This window comes from Lissotriton vulgaris, unplaced genomic scaffold, assembly GCF_964263255.1.
Source record: "Lissotriton vulgaris unplaced genomic scaffold, aLisVul1.2 SCAFFOLD_431, whole genome shotgun sequence".
In the NCBI taxonomy this organism is placed as follows: Eukaryota; Metazoa; Chordata; class Amphibia; order Caudata; family Salamandridae; genus Lissotriton; species Lissotriton vulgaris.
In genome coordinates, this window is record NW_028241894.1 from 821,564 (window position 1) to 845,444 (window position 23,881).

At 43.8% G+C, this 23,881-nt stretch overlaps 1 protein-coding gene across 1 annotated transcript in view; it reads left to right on the plus strand.

Moving 5' to 3' along the window:
* LOC147669866 (meiotic nuclear division protein 1 homolog) overlaps positions 1–23,881 on the plus strand; it is a 454,217-nt gene that overhangs the window by 254,204 nt on the left and 176,132 nt on the right. The window contains exon 5 of the mRNA XM_086948189.1: positions 7,551–7,625. Within this exon, the coding sequence (XP_086804315.1) occupies positions 7,551–7,625 (75 nt within the window). The remainder of the gene's footprint in view (positions 1–7,550; positions 7,626–23,881) is intronic.

The following is a 23,881-nucleotide window of genomic DNA, read 5'->3' on the forward strand; positions in this document are numbered from 1 at the left end:
GTTCAATTTAAGCCTCCATGTATCCTACATAGATCACTCTTCAAGAGAGGTCCTGTCTTATTAAAAAGCTGGCTACTCATTACATTCCTGGATGGTCACTTTGTTCCTCCTCAGCTCGTTTGTTACAAATTCCCAGGTTTGAGAGATCCCAGTGATGTTGCCGTTCTTTTTCTTACCAGGCCGCCAATCTCTGGAACACCCTTACCTTTGCACTTTGCCAGTGGTCTAATGAGCTTTCCTTTCATAAGGCCTTGAAGACCTGGCTGTGTGGTAGATAGCTTGCTAGTTATGTTGGCTTTTAGTTGACTGACGGAGCACTGGGCGGCCCTAGGGTCGCTATGTGCTACATAAGACTACTAGACTAGGCTACAGAGGGGGATCCTTACTTAGATCTGTTCGCCTCTGCCAAGAATGTGTACTGCCAGTAGTTTTGTATACTGGAGTTTCCAAAGCAGCTCTCGATCAGAGATGCTTTTCATGTCTAGTGGAGCTCAGGCCTCCTGTACGCCTTCCTGCCATTACCAAACCTGCCCAGAGTTCTCTTGAAGATTCAAAACGACCAGTCCCAAGTTATTATTGTTGCTCTGAATTGGGCACCTACCTAGTTTCTGGTGTCCTGACCTGTAAGAATGAGCAGTGTTCCTCCAATCAGGCTCCCTCTTTGGGAGTATCTTCTGTTGCAGCAGAAGACTGGGTTCTGTACCCCAACTTGAAAATGCTTTGCCTTCATGCGTGGAGATTGATCGGTGACAGTCGACTGCTCACCTTCAACCCAAAGTCTGCAATGTTATCTTGGCAGCCAGATTTCCCTCTACCAAGACAGAATATGCAAACCTTTGGAGCACGTTTGTGACATGGTGTGCTTATAAACATGTTGACTCTCTATCCGGTCCCACCCCACCTTCCCAGGGTATTTTATTTAGCCCAGCAGGGCTCATATTAGGGCACGTTAAATGTTTACCTTTCTGCCGTTTCGACATTTCTGCTGTTGCCACATCAGCCATCCATTTTTAAATCCCCAATTGTATATAGTTTTCTGAAATGTCTCAACACATGTTCCCACCAGCACCTTTTATTATGCCCCAGTGGGACCTTAACCTGGACTCCTTTCCTGATTTTTCTTTTGTAAACAAAGTTGTATTGATTTCCATACATCCAAAAAGGAAGTCAAGAAAAGGACATAGGGGGTACGGTTACATCCCCCAGACATTTAGCGAAGACACATTTTACAGCAAGTTAATTAAGACACAGTTATGGTTCCCTAAGATGTCCTTGTCAACTGTCCGGACCAGTCTTCTGAATCTTACCATAAGTGATTTCCAACAATTGAACAGTCCCATCCCCAACTAACCCCCCTCCCTCCCTCTCCACCCTCCCATGAGTGTCATTGAATTGCTGGCTGCCAGAGGTCAGAGGAACTGTTGTCGCAGTGGGGTGAGTTATGAGAGCAGTGGATAGTTGCAGCTGAGGGAAAGCAGGCTTACGTGTCGAGCGCCACCGCTACCCACAAGATTAAGGAGCAAGGTGGGCACATAGCTGTCTGCACATCAGACCATGGCTGCCCCAGGGGCACCTTCAGCTGCATCCTCCTCAACTTCTGCGGGAGATTTGAGTGCTACAATGAGCCTTTCCCAGGCTCGCTCCCTATCCAGCACCTTTTCACTCCCCGTGCAATTCACAATTTGTAACCTAATCACTCCCTCACACTCGGCCCATTTTAGGAACTCTGCTCTCCACTTGGCGATGCTAGGGCCCTGTTTCTCCTTCCAATCTGTGGTGATATTCCTCTTGGCTAGGAGCAGGCCCAGATCTAAAAATGTACTCTGGTACTCCCTTTCCTGATGTGCGCTCCCTTTGAGCCGCCTCACAACTGTCCACTTAGGCCTTTGACCATCAAAATGGCCTTTTGAGTGAGCTATAGGTGCTCTCTGCTCATCTTCCATAATTTACCTTCTACCTGATAAACTCGCTCTTAGAAGTACGGTATCCTTCTTACCAAAGGTGGTTACTCTTTTCCATGTAGGCTGGTCCATCAATTTGCCTGCCTTTTACGCTTTGCCTCATTTTTCTAAAGAAGAGGAGAGACTGTACTGACTGGACCCAAAAAGAGTGTTGTCATTCTACCTTGATCACACTCGGGAGATGATTAAGACTTCGTGGGGAATGGTGGAGCAAATAAATGGAAGACTGCTAAGAAGTCGACCATCTCTTGATGGATTGTTCTCTGCATCAAAATTGTAATTGTAATTTCTATTTGTATAGCGCGTTATCACCAATGGTCTCTAAGCGCTGTGAGAGGGGGTCTGCAGTTGGTTATGATGAGTAGTGGGTACGCTACCGTGTGCTCCAAGCCTCCTGGAAGAGTCTGGTCTTACGTTTTTTTCTGAAAGGCAGCAGGGAGTGTTCCTTTCGAATGTTGTCGGGCTGCTTGTTCCAGATCTGTGGGATGATTGTGGAGAAAGCTCTACCTCCAAGGGAGGCCAGTCGGGAGCGGGGGCAGACCAGGAACCTGGCGTCTAAGGAGCAGAGCGCTCTGCTAGGGATGTAGTTAGCTAGGCTATTTTTGATGTAGCTAGGGGCCTGGCCAAAGATTTATTTGTGTGCAATGCAGGGACTTTTGAACTTTGTCCTTTGCCTGATCGGGAGCCAGTGGAGCTGGCAGAGGAGAGGAGTGGCATGCGTGCGTCGGGGTACTTTGAACACCAGCCTGTCCGCATTGTTCATTACAATCTGAAGTCTGGCCAGTTGTTTTTCTGTAAGTCTTAGGTAAAGCGAGTTCCCGTAGTCCAATCTTGATATTATGAGTGCTACTACCACTCGTTTCAGGGTATCAAAGGTGAGGAGGGGGGGCCAATTTCCGCAGCTGCCTCAGAATGCTTGAGCAGGCGCCCACTATTGCTAACACCTGTTGGATCATGGACAGTTTGTTGTCAATCTGGATGCTAAGGCTTTTGACCGCCACGGCTGGCTCAGGGTATTTGCCTAGCTTTTGTGGCCAGAAGAGACTGCTCCATGAGTTGGTGTCTGTGGTGACGGCCACCACCTCTGTCTTATTGGGGTTGGTTTTTAGGGAGTTGGCCGACATCCAGTTTCGCACTGGCCAAAAAGCAACCCACTGATTGTTTGCTTGCTTGCTCGCTCTATCAGCCAAAGCCACAGTGTTAGCTTGCAGAGTTCCTTTCCTGGATATCTGTCATGCAGCACTGTGGGTTTCCTTACACAGATTTATGAAGCACTACTGCCTACAGCCAGGTCCGGCGTGATGGTCATTTTCCCTGTTCGGTCCTAAAGGACTCCTTACTACACACACATCATTCGTTTTTAAAATTGTTTTGTACTGGGGAAGGTACTTTTTATTGCTTTTGTCAGCCCTCAAATACAGACGTTCTAAGAAAATGCTTGTTATATTTTTTACAAGAACAATCTGTTGCCTCTAATCCTTGCTTCTGGCGTCATGTGTTAATTCTAAAAAGCGAATGCTAAAAGCGCTAGTCTTTTGTAAGATGTCTTAAAAAGTGATATCAAGTGTGTTTTCATAGCGTAAATGTATGCGCATAATTTCTTGTTACAGTCAGAAAATATTCTGGCCTTGTTTTGCATAATTTTAGATTGCTTTTTTGCCTACAGTCAAGGTGGTAAACGTAATTATATTCGGTCTAGAAATAACCCATAAGTGCATAACAAGAGCGTCGTTCTTTCAGCTGAGACAGAAACTCGCAGTGGTTGCAGTAGCAGGGCAGCGTCTTGTTGCTTGAAGGCATTTTAGTAATACAAATTTAATTATACCATAACACAAATGGTTTCCTCGTTGCTTCCAGGCTTCTTAGCGCTCTGTCCCACCGTGTGCGTTTTCAGCACTTCTAGGTCCATTACTTCTAATATTACCTACAAAGCACTTGAGAAATTCGATAGTTTTCATCTTATTGATGCGTGTTTCTCTGCATCTGTTGTGGTTTAAAGTCACCTCCACTACCTCTGAAGACAACTGTGCTTTCCAGGAAAGAGGCGCTGATGCTCTTGGTGTACTGCGAGGGCTTTTTGTTTGATGTCAACGAGGATAGGATTTTAAAACTGGCCAACTAGCACAATAAGAAACTTGGGAGAAAGGCCTGGTTATAGCTTGTCCATTTAATCACAATTCCTAGGCAAACACATGCTTATGCATGGATTGCAATCATGAGTATTGATGTTTAGCACACCTGATAATTATCATGTGTGATAAATTTCGTATTCTTCCTTACATGTCGATAATTCAACCCTGACAGAATTTTTTTAAACATCACTTTATTTAAGATTTTATAGATAAGCAATGACGTTTACAATTTTCATAATCACATACACAAAAATTTCATATCAGTGGATGGGTTTTCACCCCCCCACCCCCCCCCAGTACTTGTGTCCGCCCCCACCCTTTCGTTAACTCAGTCTGGAGCCTCCGCTGCAAAGGGAGTATCATGTCTGTCGATATGAGGTGTCCGCTCCTATCCTGTTGGGCCAGTCCACGATAGGATTCCCAATTATGCCGGATCTATTCCCATTTCCTGGGGCAGCCTCTGCCTTCATTTATATATTACTATTTCAAACTTGCCCGAATTTAACAAGGAAAAAAGCTCGATATTTAGCAGTATATATCAAAATCAACATGTCAGAGTGTTCATGACATCCTCGGAATGATGATTGATATAGGATGCATTTAAGACATTCAGTATATATAAAATTATATTGAAGATTATATGCCCATTGACAAACCAAAAAGGCAAATTATTTCATTGTTTTATTAGAAAGGCTCGATACGAAAGGAATGTAAATACAAAAAGTTACAATTAGGTACAGACGGTACTTTTAGTGCACTTCATTTCGTTTCCGAAAAGTAGGAAGTCTCTTTTAGGTCTTGCCTACGCAGCGCACATGCGCTGCATATGAGGGGACCTTTTGGAATCAATCCGCTTTTTGGGCAAAAAAGTGCACCTTTTGCATTACTTTGTACTGCAACGCGTGCACATTTGGCGTTTCCCTTGTGGGAGTTCGCTTTGGCAGTGGCTGCACCCGCACTTTAGGTTATGATGATTACAGCTAAAGAGCGAGACGGCGATTGTAACAAAAGTCAACAAATAGGAAAAAAAGGCGTGGTCACGATTTTTTGTTTTATTTCCTTACTTTTTTTACAGTCGCTGGCTCGCGCTTTAGCTGTAAACACCATAAGCTAAAGCGCGGGTGCAGCCATTGCTTAAAATGTAAAGAAATAGAAAAAAATATTTTTCTTTACATTTTAAGCAATCGCGGCACCCGCGCTTTAGCTTGCAATGTTTACAGCTAAAGCACAAGGGCAAAAAAGGTCACGCATTTTTTTCATTTTCCCGACAGTTTAGAAAATGCTAGTGCCGATTTGCACCGACATTTTTGGCTAGATAGCTTGCACAGCTGCAACTTTCCATCGACAAAAGCACGGCCTGAAAGTTGTAAAGCTAGTTTTTATCTCCCGTTGTTCGCATAATGTGAAAAGTAACGATTTAAATTCTAAAATGTAGAGCTGACCTTTCTGAATTCAGCAAAATAGGGTGTTGTTTTGAGGCATAAATGTGATTTGAATTTGTAAATGAGATGTATTTCAAGAGATACATGCTAATTAGGGAGCACACATCTCAACCTGAAGTTTTTTGTGTAAACGGTATAAATTCATGTTGTGTGTGCCACCGAGTGTGGAGTATCGCAACAAACGGATCGAGTGCTATCGACTGTACTATTTAATTCACCAAAGAAGCTCATAGTCAGCAAACACATTGGCACGAAAAGTGCGTGCAAATACCTCACAAGCACAACATGAAAACTTTAGTTTCAGGAAATTATGCTCCAACATTGCCAACGGAGGAGTTGTTTCTTTTACCCAAAGTACCATGGACATCTGGTTTGTCAACATTAGCAGAGCTGAGAGCACACCATGGAATAATATAACTCCTTACCACTTATCACGTTTTTACAACTAAAACACGCAAACGCACCTGAGCTTCTCATTGGTAGAAATTTGTAATATACAGTAATCGTGTCCGAGTGAAAGTCACAGAAAGAGGGGCACGGAGAATGAGCGCATAAAAGAGAGACCCTAGTGATTATAGTAAAGGCCTAGGGGGTATAAGAAACTATTGGACTTAAGCCCATCAGATAAAACCAAGAGGTGATCTCCACCTTTAATTTGGGAACAGGACAATTCCTACAATATGAAAAGATATCGAGAGTAGCACAAGACATTTTGGCATCATTCCCGGACGAACACCCCAGTACTAATACACTAAAAGTGATTCTATATATGGCGCAGAGCAGGCAATTGGTGTCCCACCTTTATCGAGCCTTACGAGACGATGTACCTTGTGGGGCTCTGCCAGTTCAGTTAAAATGGGATGCAATGGCTGAGAAGTCTCTGTCAGAGGGAGAATGGGTAAGAGTGCATGACAGGGTTCAGAAAGTAAGCTCCAATGCACGGTTTAAGTTTGTTCAATAAACCTTGTTCACCAGGTATTTCTCTGCCCACGAACATTACACATAATATATCCGGCTCGCACAGATGAATGTCCAAGGTGTAGATCACGGGCAGCAGATTTTCTCCATATGATTTGGGCTTGTTTGACACTACTCTCTTATTGGGACAATGTACTTGCACACCTCCGGATGGCCACACTAGCTTCGGGGACTCTGGAGGTTGCCGGGGAGGGGGAAATGCAACTAGTGCCGGAGAATCATGGTAAGTAATAGCCCAGAGGCGATGGCTAAATTCACAATGGGCAGCCTAAGACAACCATGAATATCCTAACGCCGTTCCTGGCTTGAGGACCTACACGGTTTGTTGGGCGTTACTATGTTGAAAGGTGGCATGGGTCCCTGTGGACAGAATGAAGAGGCACATTAGGAATGCCTATGTATAACCATTGCTAAAAAATCGAATGTAACGTTGTTTCTCTCCCTTTCCATATCCTCATCTGAGAAATGGAGTGCCCTCTGTATATGGAATTGATGGATTGCTGTCCTTCCCTTCTCTCTGCCGAGGGGGAGGGGTTGATGGGTCTGATTTTACTCATGTGTATTCCTTTGAAATGGTGTCTGCGTAACTCCGAAATACCAATAAAGATCATTTATTTTGAAGTACATTTTCTTGCTTAGGCATTTGACACCTGAAAACATTAACAAACATATTTGTAATAATAAAAGTAGTTGTTAAATGTATCTAACTAAACGGGCTACCAAATTTGAATTTTTTATTATCTAAACAACATAAATATTTGCTCCGATGCGGTATTAAATCAATGAAAAAGGCTGCATTCCCTTGCTACGTTTACAGAAACTAGAAATACCAAATTCTTGTGCGTCCACCCTATTCTTCTTCTAACAGATATATAACGATAATTCTAAAACTTGTCAAATACGAACCTCGTTAGAAAATTGAATGTATTGTAACTGTGAGTTTATAGTCAAATAGTTCAACTGAAATGCATGAGATGATATGGGCGTGTGCATATGTGAATGGAAGTATCACATCATATCCTCTTTCCCTCCTTTAGAATTCGGAATGCATCCAGAAGAAAAAGGCCTTACAGCAGAGCATTGAAAAAGCTAAAGTTGGACGCCAAGATACAGTAAATCAGAGCTTCTCTCCTTTGAATTCATGACATTAGACGTAAACTTGTTGTATAGAAATTAATAGAACTCTTTTATCATATGCACAACTCTGTAAAAGTACCTTTCACCGAAAAGACATGGGCGGACAGGTGCTAATATCAGAAATGAACCTCCATATACAAAGCTGAACACAATTCTTTTTTTCTTTTCAGCTAGTAAATTGTCTGTTTTTTTCAGGTTCGCCTAGTTAGGTTCAAATACTTTCACTCGGAAGTGCGGTCTAGCACATGATACCTGAAGAATGGGCATGCATGGTTTTCTGTGATATCATAAAAATATCTGTTATAGTTTCGGGACTCTGAAACTTCATAATTCCCTTATTAATTCTGGGGACCTTTCCATTTTCACGAGATCGTGTCCCCAAAGTCACTATCCTATGTTAGGTTTCAATGTTCATGCTTATCCATCAGGTTAGCTGTGTAAGAGTTGTCTTTGTATTGTCGTTGATTTTCCTCCTCTGAGCATGATGCTAGCAAGAGCCCAGCCTTATACTGTGCCTGTTTTTTATTTTTACTTAATACTCTCGGAATGAACTCTCGGTATATAAAGATTTTTAGGACAGTAGGGTCCCCTCCCCCAAGTGCTCTTGTACCAGTACATGATGAGGTTGCCTCAGTCGTATGTACCAATCCATTTACATAGATCTTTTTTTTGTTTACTAACTGGTTGCCTTCCTATGTATTGCCAAACTATGAGAGGGTGCCCCCTTCCAAGGAGCACGCTTCTCTGACTAATTTAAACTGCTTTTCGGGGTATCAAATTTAAATAGCTTGCAAACCAAACTGTGCATGCATGTCCTTTAGTAAAGCAGGAGACCCACTCCTACGAACAAACTGCACACTTCCTCAGTACCGCGTTTCCTTCGAGAAATCGTTTATGAACGTTCTCTGATTTGTTCTGTGCATTCAGACACGTTATTAACTGTTTGCCTCGTGTGCATCACTTGCCAGCACTTGGAAGGAGTCTGCACGTTGTGTCGAGCACCTATCTTCTCTTCCATCAGTTTTGTTTTTCATGCTGATTGCCAACGGAAGCTGACTTCATATCATGCCTCATTTGTGGGAAGCTGTTTGCAGCAGCTTACCTAATGAAGTCATGCGCTCTTGATGTCAGGATATCGCAAAAGACACGCTTTTATTTCTAAGCAACGAATGCTCTGTATTTTTTGTTCTGGATCTTCCTATGGGTTTTCTGAGAAAAAGCCTCTCCACTAAGCGGGTTAGCGTGGTTGCTGCAGGAACAGACACCTTTCACATGCAATGTGCTAGCACCAGAAAACTTGTTTCTCCTGATTCTGTCCCGTAGTCCTGGTAAAGGGCAATGGTTACTCCAAAGGCCACTAGTGCCCTTGGATTTATCAACTTTCTACCTGTCCTGCTCCTCACACTTTTGCTGATACCGTCCTTGTATCATTTCACTGGGCTGGGTGAATCGCCACTTTCGCCAGTTGTACCAATCATACCTTGCTGTTGCTTGTTCTAAAAGTCTTTTGGGGCTTGATGAGATCCTTCAAAGGCGTCTCCTCCTGCCCGGCTCCACTACAGCAGTTAGAAGGGTGTATGGAGTGCTGTTGAAGGTATCAGGGGGTGCAGAGTCTGGATTGGCCCTCACATGTAGCGGACTGGGCAGCCCTTGCACTATTTTAGCTTTCTTTTTTTTGCCCTTTCATGCTAGCACAAGGTCTGCCAAAAGGGAAAATATGTATAATGGAGTATCTTACTGATCAGTTCTATGGTTGAGTCTGATTTCAGGTTATTAAAATGTGATTGCAGATTGAAAAGCATGTTGGTATTCATAATGGTAGATGGCCTTTAAAACAATAGTCACAAAAAGGTAATATTCTTTCTCCTACTTTAGGCTCTCTACCATGCCTGCCTTGTGGGAACTAATTGCACATCCCATCTGCATGCAAACGTTTTTTTTTTATATGTTATCCCGAAGTTCTTCTTCTAGAGCAGGGTTCTCCAGTGTCGGTCATGGAGGGTCGGATCCATGCCAGATTTTCATGACAACTACAATTTTTTAAATGTGGATATGCTAAAAAATCTGGCATGGATCCAACCCTCCAGGACCAACATTCGAGAACCCTGCTCTAGAGCTACACTTGCACAGTCAAAGACATATTTATAATCTGGGATTCAATCGTCCTATCTGGATAACCTGTGGGGGTTCAGATGCACGTGGTTAGGTTTGATAGGAATTTCTAGACAGAATGTTGCTTATTAATGTTATGGCTATAAATAGCGACATGTGGGCATTTCTTTACAGGCCAAGCAACTTCTGTAGTTTTCCATTTTCTTTAAGTCATTGGATGCTCATTTGAGGTTAACGTGAGCTTCTCAAACTTTCTGCATATATATTAAAGCCTGGGTGCCTATTTCAGAGCTTCTCTTCACATTGACCAGGAGGTTCTCCACAGTGCATATGCCTCTCAGAGGTTTATTGTTGTGCAGTGTGTTCCTTCTAGCAATACCTCCAGTTCGGACAGACTGTCTTAAATTATTAATATTGTCATATCTTCTACTCTTAGTATTGACCTTTGGTCTTCACGGAACAGTTACAGGAAGAGAATTAATAAAGGCCTGGTTTACACACTTTCCTGCCCATTCAAGTGTATCAGCTCGAACAGGCCTGATCCAGGAAAGGTGGGCACGAAGAAATGTTCTTTCTCAATTGAAGGTGCTATAAATTCAAACCTGACACATACTATTTTCTTACAGTGTATTCTACTGTCTCTCATCAGTAGGTGGGGAGTAGGAGCAACATAGGGGTCATGCAGTGGAGTGGAGGCATCACTAGCCAACCCTTTCATTGATCACTTAAAGGTTTGAAAACATTATATCAATTATATTTTCGTAATTGGGAATGGGAAAGAATCTCTCGCCAGTGAATTCACAAATTGATTGAATTAGAGGAATGATTTATTGAAAGTTACTGTCACTATCAGTGTAAGAGAGCTCTCTTTCTTGGACTTCAGGATCTTCACATGGGAAGATACCGTGAAGTCCTAAATCTATTATAATCCCAAAGAGCGTAGCAGTTTCATACTGTTTGACTTCTTTCATTCCTGGTCCTTAACTGAGAATCTACCCCATGGCTTGTTCCTTCGACTAAGGAGAAACTGCACTGAAGAACCCGATTTCAAGAAACATGCCAGCAAATTAACAAACTATTGAACAAGGGGTACCCCATCCAAGCTTTCAATAAAGCTCACAGATTAGCACTCAACAGAGTGGCCAACTCTTACAGTCCTTTGACAAGCGTCCAACGGACAGACTCATTTATGTTGCTACATACAGTCCCCCTATCTAACCTTGTCAAAAAGACAGTGAATAGAACTTGGAGAATACTAGTGTCAGGGACCCTCACTTTTCAAACACCTATATTCTCACTTAAAAGAGGGATGAGTCTATAGGATAGTCTCATATACGACGCCTTGTCAGGGGTAGTAGTACGTCCTATATAAATGCACTTAAAATACTATACAATATATACAAGACAAGATAGGTTAGGATATGTATAAACAAGCACAGACGCACAATCCGATGTAAAAAGCCTTTTACTAAATTCACCAAACATTTCACAGATAAGAGCCACACTGAAAAGAAACTTGGGTGGTATGCTATTGAGAAATGACCCACACACTGGATTTACATAAACTCGAGGTCGCTCAGGTGCGAGCATCTCTGTATGTATTGACTGGGCACACACTACCCGGGTCTCAAGAATGATATCCCCTGGGCCCAGCTGCAACAATGAACTGACATTTTGAGCAAATAGATTGTGTTGTTCTTTCTTCAGAACTTTCTTTAAAATTGCCTTCTATGTCAGTATGATATACTAAATCTGTATCCATCGAAATGGCAGTATTCTTGACAAAAGGTAACCACAATTATTGCGCTCATAATGATGTAATAACTTCCCTCCAACACTATACATAGCTCTCTAGTGTATCAGGCCACGTCCTCCACTTTTGATAACTTACAACTCCCTTACTAAAGAAGACAACTCACAATACTGAATTTGCCCACCTTCTTCGAACTACCGCTGCTGCATTTCTGCATATTTTTCAAAAGCGAGTATATGGGCACCACCCATCCACGGGCTGGTACGCGTGAATTGCTCCATTTCCCATCGAGGAGTGGGGAATATGCAACGTGATGATGTCACAGGCCCATTTGAGCATGCAAGGTCGTGCGCATGCACGCAGCATCCCTAACAGTGGATGCATGAGAGATCTCAAATATTCCTATATTACGGTGGAATGAGGAGAATACTAGGTTAATACTGCCGGCATCATATTTTTAACACAGTAAGTTTTTAACAGCATGCCTGTATGCTGTGTTAGATGTGCCTTGGCAACTGCTGCATCACAATACTCTTAAAGGGGCCGATGGCTACATGGGAAAGCAACTGTCTTGCATGCACGAAACATAGTCTAATACCGTCAAATTACGTGTGATTGGCTCATTTTTCTATCCCTTTGTGGCCTGATTAAAATTATGAGAGGAAATTAGCATGAGCCTCGCATTTGGCATGTACCATGAATTAATTTCAGTATGCATATGTCAGAATGAGTCAGTTACCATCTGGACAACGATGTTTGAGGAAGTGAGTAATTCACTAACCCATCAGAACACTAACTTTTTGCCACATATGGCGATTTGCTTGTTTAAAAGAACGGGTTTGTATGATTTACATATAATAAAGAATGACCAGGGATGGGCAAGTGCAAAATCTACGTCTTGTCATATCTATGGCTAAACATTATCTGTCATAAACAGGAGTGTGGTTACAGAGAGTGACTTCCTCTTCATGGCCATCAAGTTATTTTGACCCTTAAGTTGGGTATGTTGAATGTTGAATGCTGGAGTGAATGTATACCCACGTCCCCCATGTGTACTCTGTGTTTCTGCAGTGACCTCACCATTTATCCCCTTGAAAACATCACTGTTTGTTTTTCTTACTCACGTCAGTGGTGCATGTAGAATCAGAAATTGTTTTATATAGTTGCGTTCTCAAAAGCCTTTTATCGATAGGTTTGCATGATTTGCTACTTTCAACTGATTAAGAGATTAACGTGTTTCTCCCTGTATGCTTGATTGCAAATGCTGACCAAGCAGGGATCTAATTCAGTCCTGATAAAGGCCTTTGACCTGTATGGTCATTCCAGATGGCCAAAACATGTTGGCACTAGGTAATGAATGTATGAGTCATTGACTTTAAGGACATCCCCCATTAAAAAGGTTTTAAACCTATCTAGGCTACACACTTAGTAAATAAATTATTTGGGTTTAACTCGAAAGCAATTTTATTGCTCAGGGTCTGTGCACCGACAAAGCGCTTTGACGCCTCATCGGGGTAGTAAGTGCTATATAAATGCCGTTACAATTACAATCACCTATACAGTAAACATTTATTAAGAACTCCAACAGCATCGATGTCAAGTCTATCCTGGTTGTACATATTTACTAGGATGAGGTAAGGTTACCAATAATGAAGCATCCCACAAAAGAGTGGTGAGGTTTCCTTATCGAGAAATCCCATGGGACTCCAGTTGTTCATTACAATAATATATAGATATGGTTGTTGCATTTTGTGTGATAAGTAGGGACATCAGTCTTCTGTCTCTATACCTATGAAATAATCTATTGACTACTGGACTATGGTGGGTACCCCACCATACTTTTTAGTTTAAAAAATGTTATCCAATTTCAGAATCCACCGGAATGTACACAATGTTTACAGACAACAAAACTATATTTCACTGTTTCAAACTATTTCATTAAGTTAGAAACAACTTAAATATAATAAAAGGTCTATATTCACACATTTACTGAGTCACACAAGGCTGCAGCTAAAAAGCATCATATTTTGTAATATTTTGGGGAGCAATAAACATTGGTTTTAAAAATGTGTTGCATTGTTCAAACCTAATACATATGAATAATACATGTATGATATCTTGCACTGGCCATACACAGTTATCACAAGGGGCATGCTTGACTAAGGATTCGAACCCAGTCCAAACTGTCTCTGCAGTTGGTAATCCACTCATCTTAAAATGTGTGCATGTGTGTAAAACTGGCATATTTAATGCTTGACGATGAATAGACGTGCATAACTCCCATCATTTTTTTTTTTAAATCTGTTTTATTGAAACACTTGACATACAGTTACATTTCTTGTGTGTGTAATTCAAAGGGGAAACAACAATTTGAGTAGCTCGTACAATATCTGAGCGAATGTTGACGACGGTTGAAAACCCAATAAATTCACTCATTAGCAAATAACACCATCAGCTGTCATGGGGACAGTCACTGCATTCACCATAATGGACACTCCATCATTGTATTACAGCTTATTTCGCAGTGTCGATCCTACCAGAATATCGGGCCCTACCCTTCAAGACGGGCAGCCTGCTGGCCAGCTGTACCCCTGCTGCCTACAACCCTCCGGCCAGTGATGTAGCGTGTTGTTCCTCAACAGTGTAAATAACCAACCAGGCCCCGTTCCGGGCGACGTATATGAGTGCCGTGGGCGGCTAGAATGTTCAGAGTGTTGTCGCAGTGTGGTAGAGGGTTGCGGCAGGGGCTGCCATGTGTGCTACAATCTCGTGTTTGGTCGCCGTGTGCAAAAAAGTAAAAAGTTTGCATGAGAAAGGCAGATCCAGCGTGGTCAACTGGGGGGCGACAGTTGCTGCAATTGCCTCTGACCCAACCGGGGGAAATAGGAAAGAAATTGGGGGTGTAATGAACCTTAACTCGGGGAGGGGGGAGGGGGTGCTGCAGTATGGGTCCTGACGTGTTAGGTCCGGGTAGAGTGGCCTCGCAGGGTGCTGGCGTCTAGTGTTCGCGGGGCGGCGGTTCGGGTGTGCATAACTCCCATCATGGTGGTTGATAGTCATTTTATGTTTTGTCATTGAGTGACATTGTTTTGAAAACATTTTATTGGTATAGTCTCCTTTAACAATGGCTTCATTTTAGAACTGTAACGTAATCCACAGCGTCGACATAGCACAACTTGCAGTTTCTCTGAAACAATGACATGTCCACATTTTTTTTATCAAAGACTTTTCAATGTACCAGAAGGAGTGCTGTGAGGACTGAGCTAATGCCAGTCGATATGCGCACATCCATGGTGTAGTCAGCCCACTATCCCAATGCTAGTTCCTTCTATTAAGGTATCAGATCAAACAGCTAAGAAGGCCATTCAAGGAACCCTTCACTCTAGTGATAATTTTAAGTGCCTCCAAAATGTATACACACTGGCCCATGAGGAAAAATAGATGTGATTTTTCATTATAAACTTGCATTAAAGCTTCAACGGTTTGTTGACCCTGTGATGTAAAAGATTAATTAAACCTGAGCGCAAGGATGTTGTTTTTGCCACCTACTTTCGGAGGTTAGAGCACCAAAACAAAGTTCCAGAGATCAGTATTATGCAGATAACTTTGTAGCTATCTCATTTTAGCTTTATTTAATACCCTCTTCCTAGGAATTGATACCAGTGACCGAGAGCCATGATTTTGACATGTGCAGGCAAAACTGTAATGTATAATTCACAGCATAAGCATACAAGACTGAGAGCTCTCGGTGAAGACTTATAGAAGTTAGATTAAGAAGTGCTGCATCATGTGTTTTTAAGCTAGTGGCACGAGGAATAACACCAAGAAGTGAGGCGACCAGTGTACTTTTTCAGTGGTTTCAGGTAAATCTGCAATATTGCCTGAAAACGTCATGGGTGCCAATACACACTCCTACTTCAGTTTATTACGAGGGGGAATTTTTTAAGTGAATTTGTTTTTTGACTCAATCACAACCCCGGCCCAGTTTTTTGCATCATCAATGAAGATTTACATGCCCTTCTGGACAAGAAAATTCCGGGTAGACTGCCTAGAGACGTTGCCTCTTCCCACCTTCTTCCTAGATATTGTTGTTAAGGCCAAGATATTGTCGGACAGTAAATTTCCCAGAAACCAGATTGTTCAAGCAGCTTCAATTACACTTCCTTAGCCTGTAGTTGAAGAATTCTCAAAATAACTTAGACAAATAATTTTCTGTATGTATCGTGCAAAGCTACTGGGTAATAGCAATGTAATATATGTATCATTTCTCATATACAGGCAATAAACTCGCCCACCAGGCAGTGAAATTTTGGTAGTTGACAAACATGACTTGAACTGTTAAACATTCTACAAAACAAATCTTTGCCCAAAGACCAGCAATGTTTTGATAAATGGTATCAAGAAATCCTTTAGGACCTTAAGCCCTAGATGGGTTGCAGAGGCCTATATGTTTTTTTGAATGTCAACGGCCGCCTTACAACTCTATATGGCCATATTACCCTGTCGCCTCTGCCTCATACAGCGAAAAATTAATTGTATGTTTTTATCTCACTGGGATCAGCTTTATGTATAGTTATATGCCTGTTGATGAGGCAACATATGACCAGAAGTCACGCTGATTTCTCGCTATTAATGCCTTATGAATCTTAACTAATATCTTACATGCCTCTTCTTTCGAAGGACGAACCCTGGATATACAAGGTGTTATTATTTTTTGAGAATTTACTGTCTACATGTATGTTTGCTACATGATGAAAACCAATTATACTCTAAGCAGGACCCATCCCAGCTTCCCAATGGATTTTCTAGTCATGTCTCACTTACCTCTCATAGCCATATCGTTAGTTTTGATTAACACCATGTTATACTATCTAATAACGTTCTGCTTGAAGGAGGTTTATGAACCTTATACTTTCTGTCATAATAAAGGTAACATTTTCCGGTCATAGGTTTGTGGTTGCTCACTCAAGTACTAACACATTAAGATGCGAGATATTTTGAAATGAGTAATAGGAGTTCACGCATAATCAATAGTCGAACTAAGGCTAAGTTTGCTCTTGCTCACGATCACACGGATCTCACTATTCCTATATCCAAACGAACCCTCTCACACCTTCTATACTCGGCGGAGATGGATGGGACCGGAAGTTACACAATATATCATATGTGTTTTAAATAGCTTTGGCCAGTAGGCAAGACTGCTAATAGAAAGAGGCCCGAAAGGCCAAACTTCTAAATTGATTGTCATCACCTGCCAGTCGTTTCATAAGCTGGTCCTGTGAATGGTAATTACCTATCATTAAAGAAGTACCTTCTACGTTGGATGGACTCTTACAAGCCAACAGAGCCTTGGGGGCCCTGTCCGCGAGCAGCATGTGGAATTGCGTCGAGCACGGCACCCATTGGCGACGTATGGCACGAGTCTTCTGCACAGGAAAACACACTGGGTCCGCTGCAATGCTAAGATAAGGAGGAGGATGGCACATGGCAATGACACGAGCGACCTTTGACCCTAAAGTCTTCTTTTCTTACTCCCAAAAATATGAGGAATTAAGAGTCAAAGCAGTCTGTTTTTGTTTGTTGAATGGACTTCATCACACAGCTAATTACACTGTTATGTTCTCACTCTCAAGTACTGCCATGCACGGGCACGCGCAGCGTCCACTCCTAAAACAGCCGTGGTTCGTCGGAGAGGGTAAATACTGGCAGTTGGGAGTTTCAAACCACGAGCGTATATTGAAACGAGAACAGAGGGTGCTGGAATGACTCAGAACCATTCACGCCTTCACTGAATCACGTAGCCGCCCCCGGCCACGCTTTTAATTTTACGTGACATTGGAGCAGGGGCATTTATAACAGACTTTATGCTGTAACAAAATGCTGTTTGATTCAGCGCCAAGGGATCATTTGTGCTACATACTCCTGCCCTTGTCATCAGAAGCGCGGCTCACGTCTGCACGCCCACGCACGCTCTCACATGTTCATCTGGTATTGCCACACTTTTTAGTGTTTTGTTTTATTTAACATCTACTGTCAGAAACTGTTCGTTATGTGTGGTGGTAGTAGTTAAATGACCCCCTCCCCGAATGATTTGTTTAGGTTAGGGCCGAAGACAACTTAAATGCGACCTGATGTGTTTTGTGACGTAATAACTTACACACTCCGCTTTGTTTAGTGTTACGCCGAGGTGTGCACTTGTGTAGGGGCCTTTGTATCTAGGCATTGCAAGTCTCCAGTCCCTACGTATCAATTCAGCAGTATTCCCACCAGCAGACCCAGATCTTTCGATGTTTATGGGGCAATCCTTGGCTTTATTAAAAAAATTTTGTGAGGGCTAACAATGGTCCATTCCCCTTGTTTATTCTTCATTTGAGGGGGGTGTTCTCGAATTTCCATTTCTATGCAGTGTATCACTTTGCTATTAAACTGCCCAATTTATTTAGTGTACCACTGCTTCTAGAGCCTTAAATGTCGTCCTAAAAGGGTAATTTTGGGTGTCCGGTTATTAGGCCTTCCCTTCACTTTAGACAGGCAGTTTTATCCACCTCAAGTATGGATGAATTTCGGGGCAGTCCCATGTGAAGTATATGAAGGTGCCACTTGCATCTTGGCATTGTGTGCAAGTAAGGGGTGCTGCCTTTCCCATCTTTCCTAGTATGTTGTGGTGTATAAGGTATCTTCAAAGTAGAAAAACTGTAAGGCAAACACAGACTGGTATGACCAGAGTGTGTGTGTGGCCATCTTACCGTCATCCCATTTACTCTCTTCAGTGAAGCCCAATTCTTCCCAGCTGGTACTTAGGGCTCTGGTGAGGTTGGCCACAAGGGTAGTGTACAGTGGTGACATGACTCCCTTACCTTATCTTATCTTATCTTAAGTGCTATTTGTAAAGCGCGCTGTCGCTGAAGCTTCCTGGCGCTAGAGACAGAGTGAGTGAGGAGGAAGTACGGAATGCGGGAAGCCTAACTGAGGGGGGGGGGGTGCGTTTTTAGCAGTTTCCTGAATTTAAGAAGGGATGTAGAAGATTTGATTGAGAGGGGGAGGAGGTTCCAGAGTGCAGGAGCCAGATAGGAAAAGCGGCGGCCGCCGAATTTTTTAGTTTTGCTTTTGGGGGTGACTAGCAGATCACGGTGGGCTGATCGTAGGTTGCGTGTCGGACAGTGAGGATGGATAAGGGATTTGAGGAACCCGGGGCTGGGGCAGTGAAGGGCTTTGAAGGTGAGACAGGCCACCTTGAAATTAGACCTCTGGTCCACAGGGAGCCAATGGAGGCTGCGGAGCAGAGGCTTGGCTGATAGCCATCTAGGGGATCCGTGAATCAGGTGAGCCGCTTGATTCTGGACAACTTTGAGGCGGTATATCAGAAATAGAGGGAGACCGTGATAAATTGCGTTGGAAAAATCCAGTCGGGAAAGCACCAGTGAAATAACAGTTTGAGTGAGTGCTTCGGGGGGGAGAAGATGACCGACTTTGCGAATCCTCCGGAGTTGGTACATGCTGGAGGATACTACAGCTCCAACTTGGGTTTTGAGGGAGAGTTCGGCGTCGAGGATTATGCCCAGGCTTTTTACAGCTTTAGCTGGAATGGGGGGAGAGCCGAGCTATGGAGGCCAGTACTGTGGGCCCCAAAAGGTATGGCTGAGTCCCGGGAGGAGGAGCTCAGTATTGCCGGGGTTTAGTTTTAATTGATTGTGGTTCATCCAGAGCTGGATGTGAATCATAACCTCATGAAATGTTTTAATGGCGTGAGGAGAGTTGAGGGGGAAGATGAGTTGCAAGTCGTCTGCGTAGTTAAAAACTGTGATATCCCATTTCAGAAGAGATTGGATCAGTGGCCGAAGATATAAGTTGAAAAGGAGCGGGGAAAGGGAAGAGCCCTGGGGGACACCACAGGAAGTGAGGGTCTTGTTGGCAGTGTAAGGACCCATGCGGACTGCCTGTGTTCTTCCAGTAAGGAAGGACTTGATCCACTCATAAGCTGTGCCTTGGATGCCCGCCTGCCCGACACGGTGGAGGAGGATGTTGTGATCCACCGTGTCGAACGCGGCCGACAGATCCAACAGGACAAGGGCCTGGTGACGTCCACAGTCCGCGTTGCTTCTGAGTGTGTCAAGGACTGCCAGGATGACAGCCTCTGTAGAATGGGCAGGTCGGAAGCCCGCCTGATTAGGCTCCAGATGGCAGGAGGATTCGATGAAATTTGACAGGCACCGAGTAACATGGGCCTCCAAGATTTTGGAAAAGTAGGGAAGGAGGGAAATAGGACGATAGTTCGACGGCTCTGCAGGGTCGGCGGCAGGTTTTTTTAGGAGGGGTAGTAAGATGGCCTCCTTGAAAGAGGTAGGAAAGATGCCGCAGCAAAGGGATCTGTTAAGTAGATTTAGAATGTCGTCAGGTAGGTTGAGACATACATTCCGCATAACGGATGGTGGACAGCAGTCATAGGGGGAACCGGATTTGACACGGGTGGCAAGTTCCGCTAGGGAGGTGGAGTTCAGAGCGTGAAGGGTGGAGAGAGTCATGGGGTTTGTGGAGGAAGTATCCAGTGGGGATGACTGGGGAGGGGGTGGAATGGACATTTTAATTTTTATGATCTTTTCCAGAAAGAACAAATTTAAGGTATCGCAGGCCTCCTGAGTAGGGGTCTGAGTCGGGAGGGTTCTGTCATCAGTGGTTAGCTCATTCAGAACTCTGAACACCTCCTTGGATTTGTCTTCTGCCAATGAGATCCTTTTAGAGAAGTGATCTATCTTTGCCGATCTGATGGCTGCCTTGTATTCTTTGCGTGCAGTCAGATAGGATTGTCTGGCTTGGTCTGAGTAGTTGCGTCTCCAGATGCGGTCCCACTGGCGGGTTTTCAGTTTGTGGGCTTTGAGCTCATCAGAAAACCACCTATGAGAATTGCGGTGCCTGGTGCGGGGGAATTTGACTAAGGGAGCAGCTAAATCGCTGGCCGATTCAAGCCAGGAGCCTAGATTTTGTTCTAATTTGTCGATATCGTCGGAGGGATCTATGCGAGAGTCGGCAAGAGCAGTAAGAAAGCACTGAGCATCGTAGGTGCTCCATTTCCGTGACAAGCCACCGGCCATCAATGGGGCAGGGATCTCACCGGCCATTGTTATGGTGGTGTCCACCAAGTGGTGGTCTGACCAGACACAGGGGAATATGTCTGGTGGGGACAGGGCCAGGTTACAAGACCAAATCTGGTCCAAGAAATGTCCCTTGATGTGGGTGGGTTGGGAGACATGTTGAATAAGATTCAGGTTAGTAAGGGTGTCGAAGAGTTCAGTGGCATGAGTGCCAGCGTTGGTGTCATTGAACCAATAATTCAAATCGCCAAACATAGCGAAACAGGAGTGCATTGTTAACAGAGAGGACAGTTGTTCGTTTATAGTGGAAGAAAAAGAGGGCATTGAGTGGGGGGGTCGGTATAGGAGGAGGAGAGTGAGGGGGCCAGAGTCCGTTTGCACACTGAAGAGTAGATACTCCACCTCGGGGAGGGGGGGAGAGTGAGAGGAGGTAGATATCAGACGTTTGGATATAATGGCTGCCACCCCGCCGCCGGGCCGGTCGTCAGGGCGGTCGGTGTGAAGGATGTAATAGTCAGGGGGGAGGGCAGCCAGTATATCAGGAAGGGACTCTGAGGTTAGCCAGGTTTCTGTGAGCAGGAGCAAGTCAGGGTTAGAGTTAGATAACAATACGAAGATGTCCTCAGCGTGTTTCACTAGTGAGCGAGTGTTCAGATATAAGATCCTAATGTGCGTGGAGTTCCTGGTTGGCGAGGCTGAAGGAGCGCGATCGCCGAAAAGGATTTTGTCGGGGTGCATGAGGCCAACAACGGATATGCGACGAAGGGTCGTTGGCGAAGGGGGGGTGACGGTATTTTGTAAGTCTCTGAGAGAGTTAGCCGAATACGTGATGATTTGGCCAGCCTGGCGTGCCCTAGGGCCCGTCCTGGCGCGGACGGGCGCAGACGGGCTTGCCTTAGGCACGCCTTCGGCGCGCAAACGGCGCTCCCGCTGCGCTCGTCCGCTGCGCTTTTAAAGGGGGAGGGTAGAAGGGCGTGGCCTAAAAAGGGGCGTGGCCTCTCTCGTGGCCGGGAATGGCGTGTGTGTTTGGCGGCGCGGCAGCGCTAGGATCCGCTGTGCGTGCCTGACGCAAAAGAAGTGCTCTCACTAGCTGGTGAGTGAATTTAAAAAACAGTTGTTTGTGAGTCAATTGTCTTTTAAGTGGCTACATTCTGGGAGCTGTCAGGCCACGGTCATGTACAAAGGAATTGGGAGTGTAGCATGAAATGTGTTTTAATATCTTCAGTTGAATTAATGTGGTTTCCTTCCTACACATTGCCTAGTTTGGAGATTTCTGTATCATCCCTACCACTAAATACATGTAGCTTTGCGACTTCACAGCGCTAGACTCCGTGCCACAGAGGGGTCTCCTGTGTGAGTTTCCTGTGTCGCCTAAAGTGTTTAGGGCAATGTAGCATACCTTTACTCTAGCTTATGTGACCTCAGGGAGGATATCCACATACATAGTTCCATAATAGTGAGTGCAGACATGTAGTATGAGGAAGAGGACCAACTCCAGGAGATGGGCATGGTTGTCTTACTCCCTAAAAAAACAGTCACTGATTGTAACTACTTGGGATGCCCACTAGTAGAGTTGCATATATGGTAACCCCAACATACCTTCGTATTTGAAATGGGTGCATCTAACAAAGGAGATGCTAATGTGTTTACCTGCCAACTGGTAGCTCCATGTGTCTGATTGCAGTTTTTTGGAAAAAACATTTGGGAGTGGTATATGAGTAATTTTGAAGGGTATAGAGTACTTTTAGCAGAGCAGTTATTTTATACAGCACAGGCCTGGTCATGGGGGTCCTTCTTGCGTGGAAACATAAGATAAAGAAAAAGTCAAGACTCCTCTTGACAAGGCAAAGCAGGTTTACTGTAGAGGCAGGGAGAGCAGCAAGTAAACCGCGCAAGTAAACCGCGCAAGTAAACGCCTGTCTCTCTTTGCTGCACACAGACAGCCACTTAAATAGCAACATGAGCAATGCTCTTTGGAAAAGGGCATATAATAGGTTACTCAGCAGTTCTACGTTTGTTGCAGAAAACATCACATCACCTGTGTCCCTAATCTCTGAAGCTATTTCCTACACATTATTCATTGTAATTCAAACAGTGGTTAAGAAGTCATGTATTTACTTCGTTTTAATGCATGTGTATTTATGTGTGTATTTCATTGCTCCGCTCCCAAGGTTTCTGAACAAATCATGTGTACCCATGGCTAACTCTATTGCCTGCTCCTATTCTTCAATCTTGTTTTCAGTTTACTGAGAACACAGACTGCATGCTTGTTGTGCAGTGATCATAAATTCCTTGAGGCTTACAAACACGGGTTTTCCTTTAACTAGGTCCTTGCTGATCATGCACTTTATTTTCTAGTGAACTTCACCTCTTTTGCATCAGCCTGGAATTTAGGCTGCACTGCTCTTTCACCACATGTAGCTCTGTGACGCTCTATACTGATATCTGCTGTCGCGTAATTTCTCCATGTTTCATTTCTTCTCCAACATTCCCCCCCCTCTAGTTGATATTTCAACTTCTGGCTCTAATCCTTGGTCTGCACTTGTCACTTGGTGAAATGTATTGCCCTGAGCATCTATTGCTCGTGTTGGTGTCCTAATGGTAAACATCCCTCCCGCCTTTGTAATGATCCTTCTACAACATGCTAAAATTAATCTAATACCAAAGCATAGCTACAACAAGGCAGCAAGAACTTGCAACAAGGTCTTTAACAGACCCGACATCCATGATGGTAGTAAAGAAAACCACCTTCTAAGCCAATTATCTGGGGCACCTCCTTAAGCTACCATTTTCTTCTGCAGATTATGCAAAGTTTGTATAGCCTCCGACAAAGTTCCATTGTCCGCATCATCTGCTGGGACATAAGTACAGCAAGCAATCACAGTTTTTGCACATACCCCTCCTTCCATGGCCGTCATAAGGTCAAGTACATACCTGCTTCATTATCATCATTCTCATGATATGCAACTCTTCCTTTATGGCATTAAATCCATCTTTGATGGTATTTATGCATTTCAAAAGTTCCCATTGAGTTATCTGTAAGCATCAGGCAGTTGCTTTTGTCTGAACAAACGGCAGAATACTTCCAGAGACCTGTGCATCATTAAACAATCTGTACTCTTGGGGAACATCATTGCAAGTGGTAGTGCCGTAATTTTCGTCAGCTCATTTCCTTCAGTTATGATGTAACAAAGTCGTTAGATGGTTCATGGGGTGTTCTTGTAATATTGATAGATTAACACCCAACATTGCCAAAACAGGGGCATGTTGAGTGACC